The 14,647-nt window shown below is 37.9% G+C and overlaps 1 protein-coding gene across 4 annotated transcripts; it reads right to left on the bottom strand.

Moving 5' to 3' along the window:
- Window positions 1–2,295: 2,295 nt before the first annotated feature.
- On the bottom strand, window positions 2,296–14,522 carry ZBTB8OS (zinc finger and BTB domain containing 8 opposite strand). 4 transcript variants are annotated; one of them, XM_045548384.1, is made up of 7 exons: window positions 14,448–14,522; window positions 7,342–7,366; window positions 6,757–6,878; window positions 6,455–6,537; window positions 5,204–5,256; window positions 3,668–3,704; window positions 2,296–2,420 (listed from the first exon to the last, which is right to left on the bottom strand). In XM_045548384.1, exons 3-7 carry the CDS (start codon window positions 6,827–6,829, stop codon window positions 2,334–2,336), a joined length of 333 nt encoding a protein of 110 aa, XP_045404340.1. In that variant the 5' UTR covers window positions 6,830–6,878; window positions 7,342–7,366; window positions 14,448–14,522; the 3' UTR covers window positions 2,296–2,333. The 4 variants fall into 4 exon arrangements, with proteins under 4 accessions (XP_045404340.1, XP_045404338.1, XP_045404339.1 ...); XM_045548382.1 differs by lacking the exon at window positions 14,448–14,522 and adding an exon at window positions 13,986–14,326; XM_045548383.1 differs by lacking the exons at window positions 7,342–7,366; window positions 14,448–14,522 and adding an exon at window positions 13,986–14,073.
- Between the last annotated feature and the right edge of the window lie 125 nt (window positions 14,523–14,647).

Genomic DNA, 14,647 nt, shown 5'->3' with positions numbered 1-14,647 from the left:
TCAATGTTTGTTTGTTTTTTTTCCCCAAAAAAATTGGGAGTCTTCACACAAAAATCCCAATTTCTGGGAAATCACAAAAAAATGCAACACTTGACTTGTATTCCCAGTATCAACAAGGGTTATAGCTGAGGCAGCTGAACCCTTAGACACTGTGTAAACCCTTGACTCAACATTTAGAGACAATCCCATTACCTGCCTGGCTCTCTGGGCAGTGGGTTTGCTACCCCTAGGAATAGGAAAGGCAGCCCAGAAAGGACAATGAGACAGAGAAGTAAAGATGACTGGGTATGTCATGGTGTGAGAGAAAATGTTGAGATATTTCTAAGTAGGACAGTTTTCATGTAAGAATAAGGTTTAGTCCTCATAAACTGACTAGCTGTGCAATGAGGGAAAATTTGTTCCCTAGGCCAAAACACATGGATGAAACTAGCAGAAAAATCTGGTGACAGCCACTGTAACCACTTTAATAAATAAATTAAAATTAAACAAATAAAATGTGCATTGCTGCTTATGGCCCAAGAATGCTAATTCTACATATAAAGGGTAACATATTCATTTTCCCTTCTATTCAGTACCTTCATTTTGGCATACTTTAAAACTAACACAATTTAAATTTTGAAGTTTCCATTAAAATACAATAAATTATAAATTTCTTATAAATTAAAAATATATAATTTGTACTGCATAATTACATGTGACTTGCTTTTACTGAACTCCATTATATAGTGCTGGTGGTAGGAGATACAGCTCACACTTTTTTCCCTAGGCAAGTTTGTCCCCGAATTGGTTTTAAGATATCCCAGCTCTCACACTATTCTTACACTGGATTTGGCTCTTGCATTGCCTTTATGGCCTTATACTGTTCATTTTCACAATTAAGCCCCAATTAGTCCATAATATGCAAAGGGATTCATAAAAAAAGAGCCCCATCTCAGCCTGGAAATCTGCCCTAACAAAAGGTAAAGAGGTTCTTCTGGATGTTTTTGTTGGGGAGCTACAGTTCAAATTTACAAACCATACCTGCATATAAAGAAAGTTAAGAAGTACTACCCCGGTGAGACTGCTACATAGTCATCCAAAGAGCTGCTTTTCAAACCACAGGCTCTTGGCCCAGTCTTCATTAACCTTATTTTCTGTTAAATACCCAGATTGAAATAATACAATACTCAGAGAATTTAGAAAGCACATAGCTAATCCTTTCCTTTCAGTCCAAGTTCAGCAGATGATATTTAGCACCACCCAGTGGCAATCTTTTCTTATGTTCATGTGAATAAATAGCAATTTTGCAAACTCTTGATCACAAGAGAGAATACCTCAATCAACAGATACTAGAAAAAAATTGCAAATCAAGTTAAAGCAGTTTCATTTTTAAAAAGTCATCTACTTACAAAAGTTCAGACTGTTTTAAGATTGTTTTCCTGGCCTCCTGTCTTCTTAAAGATGAATAGCTTAGGTAGTTTAAAAACAACAAAGAAATAAAAAAAATTCTCCTTTTCTTCTCTAGCTGTATACATATACTGGCTTTAAAATAAAATTACCAAGTTAGAAGGGAGGGTCCATTTGTAAGGTATAATAGTGTATTTTTCTTGGTTTTTTTTTTTTTTTTTTTTGAGACAGATGTGGTGGCATCATCATAACTCACTGCAGCCTTGAACTCCTGGCCTCAAGTGATCCTCTTGCCTCAGCCTCCTGAAGTGCTGGGATTACAGGTGTGAGCCACTGTGCCCGGCCTGAATTTTTCTTATGAGAAAACAGGAGTGTCATCATCAGTGCTTTTAAAAAAAGGTAGAAGAGTGAGAGAGAAAAATCAGAGCTCTTTCTACTGGAATACAGAGTGGCTCTGTGCTATAAGCAAACTGAAACATGACCTCCCTTAACATACATATGGATAATATATGTTTTAACTAACTTGGAAGAAAAACAAAATTCTAGATATAGAAATGTATTTTCTCAAATTATTCTTTTTTCAAACTGGATTCAGTCCCAGGCTGCTGCTTTTATCAGTGATCCCTTCTAGGATGAGGCTGGAAGGCTTGCATCCCACTGGAAGGGCATGAGGCACCTGCTGCCACAGCAGGAAATTAACCAATGAAGGACCATCACTGCCCCTCAAGAACTGAAGGATTCTTTAAAGTTTGAATATTGGGGAACACAGACCAAGGCTGTGCCCTGATTTTCCATTTCTGAAAGTCATACTTTAAGTTAAAAATTTCTGTTATGCAAATTTCCATGTATCAAAGGAAAATATAGAATTTAAATCATAGTATCTTCTCAAAAGGAAGAGGAAAAAAACAGTTCTTCCCAGGAGTCTTTTTCTTTTCTTTTTTGGTGTCTTAAATGTCAATGATCACAAAAACTTCTGGTTTCTCTTCATTATAGACCTGCATTGCTGAATATGTTATTGCTTTGACTTCTGTTCCCTAAAGTTGGGGTTAGAGAAAAAACAAATAGGAAAAAAGGACATTGAAGTCAGAATCATCAATTCTAGTAACAACTGGCAGAGAGTCAAAATTTTAACATTATTCTGAAAAGCTAAAAACTCACAAAACAAATAGCTATCAAATTAATACAGTATCGTACACTGGTCCCACAGAAACGGGAGGCAATATGTGCACAGTGGAGTTAGGAGTCAGCACTCTTAATCCTGGTTTTGTTTCCACCTGGAAGTCATCTGACCTACCTGGGCACCAGATTTTTCATTTACATAACTAGTTGAATCAAACAACACAAGCTTTTCCACTGTTTAACTCAGAGCTCCTTCTCAAGCCCCAAACCACCTCCTTATACAGACCTAGGCCCTATTCTCTTCTCCTCAGCTGCCAATACTCACTTCACCTCTTGGGATTCTTCCCTTTCCAAGTCTAGCTGAAGAGATACAGTTTCCAAGGTCAAAAGCTCTCCACACGATTCTGATACATGACACTGTACCCCACTCTGCCCTAGTTTAGAACCATAGGATTAGATGTTCTCTTAGGTTCCTTCCAGCTCTAAAAAGAATCTATAATAATTCTGTGTACCACAAAATGTATCAAGCAATAGGTGAATAGCACTGGCTAGTTCCATACCACAAAAGAAATCTGAAGATTTCACAAAAGGATTTGAGTGGAACCACCTTTGCTTTTTCCCCTCTGCCATAATCACCTGACAAAAGCACAACCTGAATCAAATTCAACACCATGCTAACTGGTATCACCTTAAATATATGTCCACAGATCTCAACAGGCATTCAGCACTGACCAGTAATCCTGCATTTACCACTAAATTCCCTTTCTCATTCTCTGAGACAATTGTTTCACATCTTCTCCTCTAGCATCCCTCCCTCATTCTCACTCTCAATCAACCGTGCTTCCTAAAGAAAATTACAATCAATAGAAACTGACTCATCTTGCCACCATCACTAGCATCCTCAAAAATGCAAAGGGACTTTTAAGGCCCACAGCAATCTCAGTAAACCTGACCCCAGAACCCAATGCTAACTCCTAATCCATCAAATCATGTGTGAAATCACAATACTTTAACATAATATATCCTGATGGATCAGAGAAGTTTGAGAAAAATGTATCACTTTACACCAATTATTAGAACTAGTTGAAGTTTACTGTCACATATACGGACTTTAGGGTAAGGAAGTTTTGAATGTTTTCAAGGGCTGGATTTTAAAACATACCTGAGGGTGCTTGGACAATGAAAATTCCTCTCCCCACCTTGAAAAGGAAAATTAAAATATCATTAAGATTTCCAAGATTTAACACTTTTTCTCCATATGTTTTTAAATAAGCCTTATAAAATGTGGTTAAAGCCAAAAGAGAGGGAAGGGGTAGGGCAACTATAAGTTTCATTTTGATTTGTCAGACGATACAGATGTTGAGGGCCTTGTGTGCAACAGGCATTGGCTGCTCTCAAGGTTGATAGTTCCTCTCAAAATAAAAGTGCCCCAATATAGTGTGGCCAGGCTGGACTCTCAATAAACATTGTTTAATAAATACTCTTTCATAATAGTGTAGCATGTTCAAAATTTTACTGTACTCAGAGCTATAAAACTAATTAAATAACATCTCCCATCGGAGAAAGCAGGTCTGAGTACTACAAAGGCTTTAAAATACTAGATTCTGTAATATGGTCTAAACTTGATTTGCATTTTACAACTTTTCCAAAAATTCCCGTGATCTGTATAAAGAAGGCTGCTAGAACTTGGGGTAAGTCTCCTCACTCCCTTTGACACTAATGTGGCTGAAAATCACAACATGGTGTAGTACAAAGAGCAAAGTTTTAAAATTCTGTTCAATCACTTATTAGCTAAATACGTTTGGACAAGTGTGTTTCCTTACCCTTAAAAAATTAAAAAAAAAAAAAAAAAAGAGGGGGAAATAATAAGAGACCTCACTGTACAAAAAGAAACTAATGAAATTTAATATAAAAGGGGGCCAGGCAAAGTGGTGTGTGCCTATAGTCCCAGCTACTCAGGAGGTTAAGGCAGGAGGATCACTTGAGCCCAGGAGTTTGAGGCTGTAGTGAGCTATGATTGAGCCTGTGAATAGTCACTGCACTCTAGCCTGGGCAACATAACAAGACCCTGTCTCTTAAAACAAAACAAAAAATTAATTAAATTAAATGAAATGGAAAAGATAAGCTATATCTAGAAATAACCTAAAAGCTATAATTAAGTGACTGAAGAAACTTGGGAAACAAGATCAATCAGAATGACCTAATCAAGTGTTTGCAAACTCTGAAAGGAAAAGAAAAGTATAATTTGTTAATAGAAGGAACTGGTACTTGCTTCTAAGCCTTTTGGCTAAGATCAAGTGTAACAGAAGGAACTGGTTTAAATAGGTGGAGAAGTGAGGATCTATGAGAAAGGATGTGTCAGTGTTTCTCATCCACCAAGCTGGGCTTTATTTAATGCTATGCCATTTAGCAATTATATTTTGAGATATATACATATTTTTTTCTTCCTAAAAATCAACAAATTGGGAATCAGACTTAACAACCAGAATCAACTTTATTCTGACAAGTTTCCAGTCCTTCAAAGTTCATGTGAGCCCTCACTCCTACTCCTAAGTGTCTTCAAAGTAGGGCTTTGCAGATTGAGTTTAGTAATCCGCTAACTTACATTTCTGTCTGTCTTCTTACCCACTGAGTTCAATGAAGAATATAACTTTAACATCTTTCATGATTTGGTACTGAGAAGAGTTTCAAAACTTACCCAATTGACCGTAATTTGAAATTTCTTTGATCGATATTAAGTACTTTCACTTCCTAAAGAGGAAAAAAAATTTTTTTAATTAAAAAGAAAATGTTCATAATAGGTCATCTACTAAATCATGTCTAGGTTAGCACCTTTTCTAGAAAGTAATAGCATACAACTTTTCTGAAGCAAAGACAATTAAAATGTTAAGTAGAACAACAAACTAAATATGTTTCAAGGAACTGTTTTTTCTTACATACTCAAGGCAGTTATTCTTGAAAAATGTACAATCTAAAAACATAAGTCAAAAGAATTTCTCTGGGCTGGGCGCAGTGGCTCACACCTGTAATCTTAGCACTCTGGGAGGCCAAGGCGGGAGGATCGCCCGAGGTCAGGAGTTCGAGACCAGCCTGAGCAAGAGCAAGACCCCGTCTCCACTAAAAATAAAAAGAAATTACCTGGACAACTAAAAATATATATAGAATAAATTAGCCGGGCATGGTGGCACATGCCTGTAGTCTCAGCTACTCAGGAGGCTGAAGCAGAAGGATTGCTTGAGCCTGGGAGTTTGAGGTTGCTATGAGCTAGGTTGACGCCATGGCACTCTAGCCTGGGCAAGAGAGCGAGACTCTGTCTCAAAAAAAAAAAAGAATAAAAGAATTTCTCTGAAAGATATATGATAGAGGAGGAAATTGAACTCTGTAGGTTGAGTAACTCAGTTGCTAGAGTATATGTATATGTAGCAGAGCTGGTAAGGGAGAGAATGGTGGAGTTAAGGAAGCAGGGAGGGTCATCTGTGTTAGATAACAATGATGCTGGAAAGCTGTTCCCTTCTTCAGGTTGACAGCAGCAAGCAATCTCCATTTGGCTTTTCCTTTTCTCAAGTTAAGGAAAACTAAAGGCAGCAATTGACAGAGCTGCTACATTTCAAATGAACAAAAGGAACATATGGATGGATGTAAATATAGCTCAAATTTGGGAAACAAAAAGTGTGGATGAAGACTGTAGGTGCATTCTTATCACACAATTCTTATTAGTAATAAGTACATGAGCAGAGATCGAAATACAAAATGCTTATATTAATATATAGTTAAGGTCAGGTTAACACGGAAGTGCCTGTGGTCATTATAATTTCTGCAAACAAATATCTTACATATCTGCACAGTTTGGTTTTTGCATCACATGTTCTATTTTAAATCACTTGTTCTATTTTAAAACATGAACTAAGAACCCATTTGCTCAGTAAAAAAAAAAAAAACCTTTCCTTACCCGGGGTATGAAGAATTCATCAGCACTGAACTTATAAAGCCATTCATCCAAAAAGTGAAACAGAAGAGACTGTAAGTCATCTCCTACACAGGATCAAAAAAAGCCATAACAGTATGTTGTTTAATAATTCTGGTCTCTAAAAACTTATTTGAATTTAAAAGTACAATGGATTTCTTAGGCTAGTTGAAAGAGGAAGAACAGGCTCATGATCAATTTTGTTGTTCTTATTGTGAAAATATACTCAGATTATGTAGAATACTGCACATTTATATAACAATTTCTTTCTTGAATAAATGCGTTACCTTGGGTTTCTACTTCTATTGTTTGGAGGGGCTCCACAGTCCCAGTATCTGTCATGTAACCAAACATGGCCATTGCACATTGCTCAAATGCTTCCTCCAGAGTATCTCCCCACGCATGTAACCTAAAGAAACATAGTCATGCTATGTGTAATATAATCCATTACAAGGAAGAAAAATTGACAGCAAAGTCATATGAAAAAAATTAGCCAGCCATGGTGGCACATTCCTGTAGTCCTGGCTACTCAGGAGGCCGAAGCAAGATTACTTGAGCCCAGGAGTTTGAGGTTACAGTGAGCTATGATCACACCATTGCACTCTAGCCTGGCTGACAGAGCAAGACTCTGTCTCTAAAAATAAATAAATAAAAATTTAAAAAATAAAATCAATATGATAAATACACAACTAAATCAGTGCCTCAATCAATTTAATGACACTGAAACTGGATGCTTTTAAACCATCATTTTCATGTTGTGAAGGAACCAAAATGAGAGGAGAAAAATTAAAACTAGGGACACCAAGATCAAAATATTCAGCTTTCCTATATAAAGACATAGTTTCAAGGTAACAAACTCTAGCTATACTCACTGGACATCCGCTGTATGATCCAAATCTGAGGGAGAAAGGGAAAACACTTATAAGTCACTAAACTTGACTCTCAAATCACAAGAAAATAACTTTAGCTCATTATTATTAAGAACATCATCCTTGGAGACCAAGAGAATGTGGGGAAGCTCATATCTTTTCCTATCCATTTACTCAACAAAGATAATTGCTTGTTAGGGTAATTTTTATAAAAGCCAAGGTTTATATTTAAACAAATGGCACTTTCTGGAAGGCAGCAGGCCAGGGGCTTCTAGGTCTGTGGTCCCCAATAGCTGTCACCCCTGCCTGTTAGGAATGTGCCTATTAGGAACTGGGCAACACAGCAGGAGGAGAGCAAACCAACCCCTGAGCTCCACCTCCTGTCAGATAAGCGGCCACATTAGATTCTGTGTTATGGTGAGTTGTAGAATTATTTCATTATATATTACAATGTAATAACAATAGAAATAAAGTGCACAATAAATATAATGTGCTTGAATCATCCTGAAACCATTCCCCACCCCCTCCATGGAAAAACTGTCTTCCATGAAACCGGTCCCTGGTGCCAAAAAGGCTGGGGACTGCTGTTCTAGGTGATCTTAAAAAGTGTCTCATATAATTTCTCAATAAACAAATGCCATTTCCTGCTATTAGATACTTTTTCTCAATAAAACAAATCAGTATCTTTTCTAAATATCTATGGTGTAAATGATCAAAATTCTAGCAATTATATTATCATCAAAGATATAAAATTCCAGATTTCTCTGTCTTACCCTTCATGAACAAGTAAACTAACCCTGGATAAAATCGTTTTGGAAAGTAAACGCCACAATATATATCATTAGCTTTTTCCTGACATTCCCACAGGAACACCAGAAAGTAACAATAGCTACTATAGCATGCTCCCATTGAATCTGTTACCCTAACATTTTCAGAATCTCTTCTTCACCCGTATCATATTTCCCATCAATTCTTCCCACTTAGGATCATAGAACATTAGCCCTAGAAGGAATTCTTAGAGATCATTTCATATAATTCCTTCACTTATGAGAAGAAACCTGAAATCCAGAGAGATTGTGTGACTTGTTCAGGACTACCCTGTTGATTAGAGGCAGAGTTGGGACTAGAATTGAGGTTTTCTGAGGGCCAGTTTAGTGCACTTTGCACTATGACACATCTTCTGGTGGCACTTAAGGTTTGAATTCATCTCTAATTCACTGAGAAATATTACTAAGAATTAAGTTTTAGGCACTCAGGGGCTCAATGCCAGCAGAGATCACATACTAAAGAAAAGGAAGGTACTAACCTTAGAGAAATGAAAACACGTATTCAGAAAAAGACATATAAGAATGTTCACAATTTTATTTCCAAAAATTAAAAACTCAGTGCTCATCAATAAGAAAACAGATAAACTGAGGTATAATCATATAATGGAATACTACTCAGCAGTAAAAATAAAAAAAGCATGAACTACTGATGCATGCATTAACATGAATCTCAAAAGTTGAGTGAGAACTGCAGAACTCTCAGTATCTTAACAACTCCATCAAAACCACCACACTAGACCAAAATCTAGCATGGCTTCCAGCAGCATAAGGCTGGATCCCTAAGATGACCATAATCACCCTCTCCCACACTCAACCCCCATTAAAATGCCAGCCTGAGAAAGTGCAAGATGGCCATGAGGATTTGCTGTTTGTCCTAGGCAACACCTGACATATGCCCCTGACCTCTCTTTCTTACAGCATGTACTGAAAAGAGCTAATTGTAAAATGTATCTCTTACAACTCAGAAGAGTCTTTCTCAAAGACCTGAGAGCCATTCCTTTGAAATGTTATCATCAAGAAGGATGGGGCCTCTGTCTCTCAGTATCTGTGGGAGGATAGAACCTTAACTTGGATAACTGTCAGCTAGCAGACACAGCTAGCCTAATCACACTTACACTGACCAACCCTTTGTACTTTTTCAGCTCTCTGATTCTACTGAGCTCCCACTCTCTCCCCTCCCTCATTCTCCCTTTAAAATGCCCGGTCATCTCTGTACAAATCAGAATGGAGCTCAGCTCTTTCCCCTATGGTCAGTAGTTAATGAAAACAACTTGTATTCATGGCCTTGGCTAACATCCAGCTGTGTTTACCTTTAACAAGAGTAAAGAAGCCAGACATAGAAGAATCTATAATGTACGGTTCCATTTTTATTAAACTCTAAATAAAACAGGCAAAATTAAGCTATGGTGACTGAAAACACAACAGTGTTTGCCTCAAGGTAAGGGGGTGGAGGACTGGAAAGGAACAAAAGGTGACAGAAATTTTCTTTTCTGTTTTTTAGAGAGGGAATGTCACTTTGCCATCCCAGCCAGAGTGCAGTGGTGTCATCATAGCTCAGTGGTGTCATCACAGTTCACTGTAACCTCAAACCCCTGGGCTCAAGGGATCTTCCTGCTTCAGCCTCCCAGGTGGCTGAGACTACAGGCACGTGCCACCATGCTGGTCTAATTTTTCTATCATCTGTAGGGGTGGGGTCTGCTCCTACACAGGCTGGTCTTGAACTCCTGACCTCAAGCCATCCTCCTGTGTTGGCCTCCCAAAGCGTTAGGATTACAGGTGTGAGCCACTGTGCCGGCCCAGCTGTTTTTGTTATTCTTTTTTCTTTCTTTTTCTTCTTAAGCCCCTCCCTCCTAGGATGGAAATGTTCTAAAGTTTGATTGCAGTGTTTGTTACACAAATGTTATCTATTTATCAAAACTCACTGGACTTTACACTTTAAGATCTGAGCACTTTGCTGAGGTATATAATATGTAAATTATATCTCAATTTAAAAAAATCAGTTTAAAAAGACAATGGCAATTGCTACAGGGCAGTGGTTCTTAAATTTTTGGGTCTCAAGAACTTTTTACTTTCTTAAAAATTATTGAGGATCCCAAAAAGCTTTTGTTTACACGGGTTACATCTGTCAATATTAACCACATTGGAAATTTTAACTGAAAAAATTTAAAAATACTTATTAATTCATTTAAAAATAGCAATAAACCCATTTTATTTAACATAAATTACATATTTTAGCTTCATTATTTTTATTTATTTTTATTATTTTTTTCAGAGATGGGGTCTCTAATTTTGCCCGGTTTGTAATGCGGTACCTATGCACAGGTGCCACCTTAGCACACTATAGCTTTACACTCCTGGGATCAAGCACCACCACTGTGCCTTGCCTTGCATATTTTTATGAAAAACAACTATATTGTCATAAAATTTAGCAAAGAATGGCAGTTTTGAATTTTTTAAAATATTTTTAATGTCTGACTTTCAATGTGTTGCAATATATTCATTTAGTTTAAGTACATAAATAAAATCCAACCTCATAGAGATGCAAGAGGAAAAGAGGAGAGTATTTTAATAGCTTTTCAAGTAATTGTGGATAGCCTTCTTCGATGTCATACCAACAATCAAAATGTGGCAGTTTTTAAAAGATTAGTTGTGATGTGGAATCTGAAGTCATAGCAATGAATTTTTCATACTCTGTAAAATTAAAATCCCTTGATCTATTGTACATTTAGAATGACTCTTATCCATGCCTGAGTATGTAACATCAAGCATTGGAAAATATTAGTTTACTGAGTTATACAGATAATGTTGACATATGTAATTACATAGAATTTTTAAAAAAACATATTTGTTAATATCACCACCAATCTCATCAGAAAAGTCTTTAAGTATTGGGAAGCTGTCAAGCTCATGATGGCAGATACAAGTTTTCCAAAATTCTAATTTCATCTGAAAGCCTGAATTTTATCATTACCAACAAATACTGTCAGTTATTTTCCTTGAGGTGACAGATCACTTTGTTCATTTTCAAGAAAATATCTGCCAAATACCCAATTCAGAATAACAATAGTATGTCTTTCATTCTTTCAATAAAAAATGGTATTCCATGAAGAAAGCACCTAGTTTAGCTCACAACTCAATTACACAAGTTCTTTCCCTTGTGTAATCAATACTTTGACAAGCAGGAGAAACACTTTACATATACTTCCCATTTTGTTACACAGAATATTAAAAAGGCATGTACTCAGAGTATTAAAAAGTTAAGATTTAATAAAATTAATAGTTTTTACTGATTCATCATGGACATTCTTAAGTGGAATGACTTTTTCTTTTTTAATTTTTTTTCCTCCTCCTCCTCCTCCTCTTTTTTAGTTTTAAGTACATGGTGGTAAAGAATACAATGACCACCAGTATAGTTTGGTACTGCTGCCTCAATTTGTGCTAAGGGGCCAGGAGTTTTACCTACCATTGCTTTTTCACCATAAGTGCAAATATCAAGTGAAAAAAAATAACATCTCAGTATTATTCTGAAAATAGTTTTGACATCACAGGCTCTCTGAAAAGGTCTGGGGGATCCCAGGAGGCCACAGACCATACTTTGAGAACTGCTACTGGGGCCGGGCACGGTGGCTCACGCCTGTAATCCTAGCACTCTGGGAGGCCGAGGTGGGCGGGATTGTTTGAGCTCAGCAGTTCGAGGCCAGCCTGAGCAAGAGCGAGACCCCATCTCTACTAAAAAAAAATAGAAAGAAATTAGCTGGACAACTAAAAATATATAGAAAAACTTAGCCAGGCATGGTGGTGCATGCCTGTAGTCCCAGCTACTTGGGAGGCTGAGGCAGGAGGATTGCTTGAGCCCAGGAGTTTGAGGTTGCTGTGAGCTAGGCTGATGCCATGGCACTCTAGTCCAGGCAACAAAGTGAGACTCTGTCTCAAAAAAAAAAAAAAAGAGAACTGCTACTGTACTAGTTACAGATATATTCAGTTTCTGATGATACGTGCACTCTTCCATGTGTACGTTACACTTCAATAAAAGCTTTATTTTCTAATACACAGAAGAAAACATGGGAGAATTTTTTTATTTTTTTTGAGACAGGCAAACACCACTACAACCAGCTAATTTTTAAAAATTTTTTGTGGAAATGGAGTCTTGCTATGTTACCCAGGTTTGTCTGGAACTCCTGGCCTCAAGTGATCCTCCTTCCTCCGCCACCTCACCTCCCAAAAGTGCTGGAATTACAGGCGTGAGCCACCACACCTGGCAGCGGAGAATTATTTTACAAAGCCTTCCTAAGTATGGCATCTTAGAAGCCATAAAAAGAAAAGGTTAATAAATTTCACTACACAAAATACTTTCTGCATGGCAAAAAAGACCAACAATTCAAAAGAAAAAAGGGTTAAGAATATTAACATACACACCACAGAAGGGCAAATACAAATAGCTCCCAAACTACTACAATATGTTCAACTTCACTTACAATAAAAATAACGTAAGTATACTTTACAAACTGGAAAAGACCAAAAAGTATGGTAACAAGTAAATTATAGTAAAAGTGTGTGGAAAGAGGCACATTCATGTAATACTAGTGAAAGTATAAGTTGGTACAACCTCTGTAGAGATTAATTTGGCAATAACTGCCAAAGTTAAAAACGCACATAACCTTTTTAAAAAGCCGTAGGACTCTCAGCAGTGGAAACAAAAGAATGCACATATCCTTTGACAAAGCAATTTAAACTTTGAGAAATTTATTCTACAGTTACACCTGAATATGTGCAAAACAATGGATGTACAAGTACATTCACTACTGCATTATTTCTAAAAGCAAAAGAATAGAAATACCCTAATATCCATCAACTGGAAATTGGTTAAATAAAGTAAGTGGTAGAATATTTGTGCATGTACACATAAGAAAAAGGAAACAATGATTGCTCTAGAGAGGGCAACTACATAGCTTGGATCAGGTCTGCAAGACTTACTTTTCACTGCATACCTGTTAATACTTTCTGAATTTTGAACCAATATATATCACCTATTAAAAATACTATTTTAAAATTGTTTTTAAGTGAGAGAAAGATATATGATAGGGAGATATGCCGGGTTCAGAAAGCACAGAACCTCGAATGCTATGGTAAATAGCTGGACTTTATACCGAGGGCAACAGGAAATTAATGAAAGATTTTAAGCGGAGAAGTAAGAGATTTGTTCTCCCCAAAACACGGCCACTTCTAGGCATGACAGCTTATCGTTTAATACAAAATTTAAAGAATTTAAGAATCTGCACTACACATACGTTATTATATATTTCTCAGACGAATGAACTGAGATGCAAAGATAGGTCATGTGATTTGCCCAAAGTCACTAAGCTAATGGGTGGCAAAACCAGGTATTTTTACTAACACACAATCAAAGTAAAACAAGTTAGAAATCCCTGCTTTGCTTTTCGAGTCCTTTAACATTTCCACACCCTAATCACATCCCACCTGTGGGAAATAGGTGGGGGTAGACAACACCGAAAACGCTTTAAAATGGTTATTTTTAGAATTGGTGCACTAGTAGAATTCACAAAATCAATGTGATTAGGCACATGTGAAAGTTCAAGAGACTGCAAATGTGGGAGCCCAGGTTTCTCGACTGTCAAACCAGGTGGCTTTTCCCCTCAGCATCTCTGGTACAAGTATAAAAGAGACTACAATACAAGGAGCAATGAGATCACACCTGAAGCACCTATGGGGCAAAGTAGAAGGCGCAGCCGGAAGCCGCGGGTAAGAAGAGGGGATGCCCGTGTGCCCATATCTGAAGAGAGAGGTAAGCCACCTACTCACATTCGTACTTCCGATTGACTGGCGGATACTTGGCCTTGATCGCCTTCTGCTCCTCGGTCAAATTGTAGTCTCTAACATCTGCCTCTTCCTGCGCCATGACTGCACGATTGGACATTCTACTTCCGCCCTTCATCTGCCGGACTTCGGCAATGAGTTACAACTTCCGCTCTAGGCTCCGCCCCTTGGCACACACCCTTAAAGAACCAGGACGCCATTCTCGAGCTTACGGATGTAGTTCAGCTTCTAAGACTGCCACGCTAGGCCCTGGCGCTTGGATCGCATGTTTAAAAGGCCAAAACCACATGATCTGCGCTTGTTTCAGCACTAGTTCTCTCTAAAATCTATGGAAACGAGTTGAAGGGCACATTGAGTTAAGCACCTCTAGGTAGGAGAGTTGATAATTAGACCTGAAAGCACGCCACATTTCTCATTTCAGTACTCTTAAAATAGTTGTAAGCTTACCAGCCTTAAAGAAAATGGCTGCCCCCGGGAGTGTGCGGACTACGCCGCTCTCACGTGACGCACGAGAGCGCAATCCCATCATCCCCCACGCGCTCAATCGATGGAAGTCGGCTCCGGGAGGTGTTGGGGGAGGAGCGGAGCGCTCGCCTTGGGCCCCGCGGAAAGCGACTCTGCGCGTCTGGATAGGCCGCGAACACGGC

Source organism: Lemur catta, chromosome 3, assembly GCF_020740605.2.
Source record: "Lemur catta isolate mLemCat1 chromosome 3, mLemCat1.pri, whole genome shotgun sequence".
NCBI lineage: Eukaryota > Metazoa > Chordata > Mammalia > Primates > Lemuridae > Lemur > Lemur catta.
This window is presented reverse-complemented; position numbering and strand designations above follow the sequence as displayed.

Excerpts from the sequence above, each read along its gene's own strand:
- ZBTB8OS (XM_045548382.1), bottom strand. The coding sequence starts at position 14,118 with ATGAAGGGCGGAAGTAGAATGTCCAATCGTGCAGTCATGGCGCAGGAA. Across the intron at positions 7,367-13,985 it reads AGTCAATCGGAAGTACGAAT|ATTTGGATCATACAGCGGAT; the intron begins GTGAGTAGGTGG and ends TTTCTCCCTCAG. Across the intron at positions 5,257-6,454 it reads ATGAATTCTTCATACCCCGG|GAAGTGAAAGTACTTAATAT; the intron begins GTAAGGAAAGGT and ends TTTCCTCTTTAG.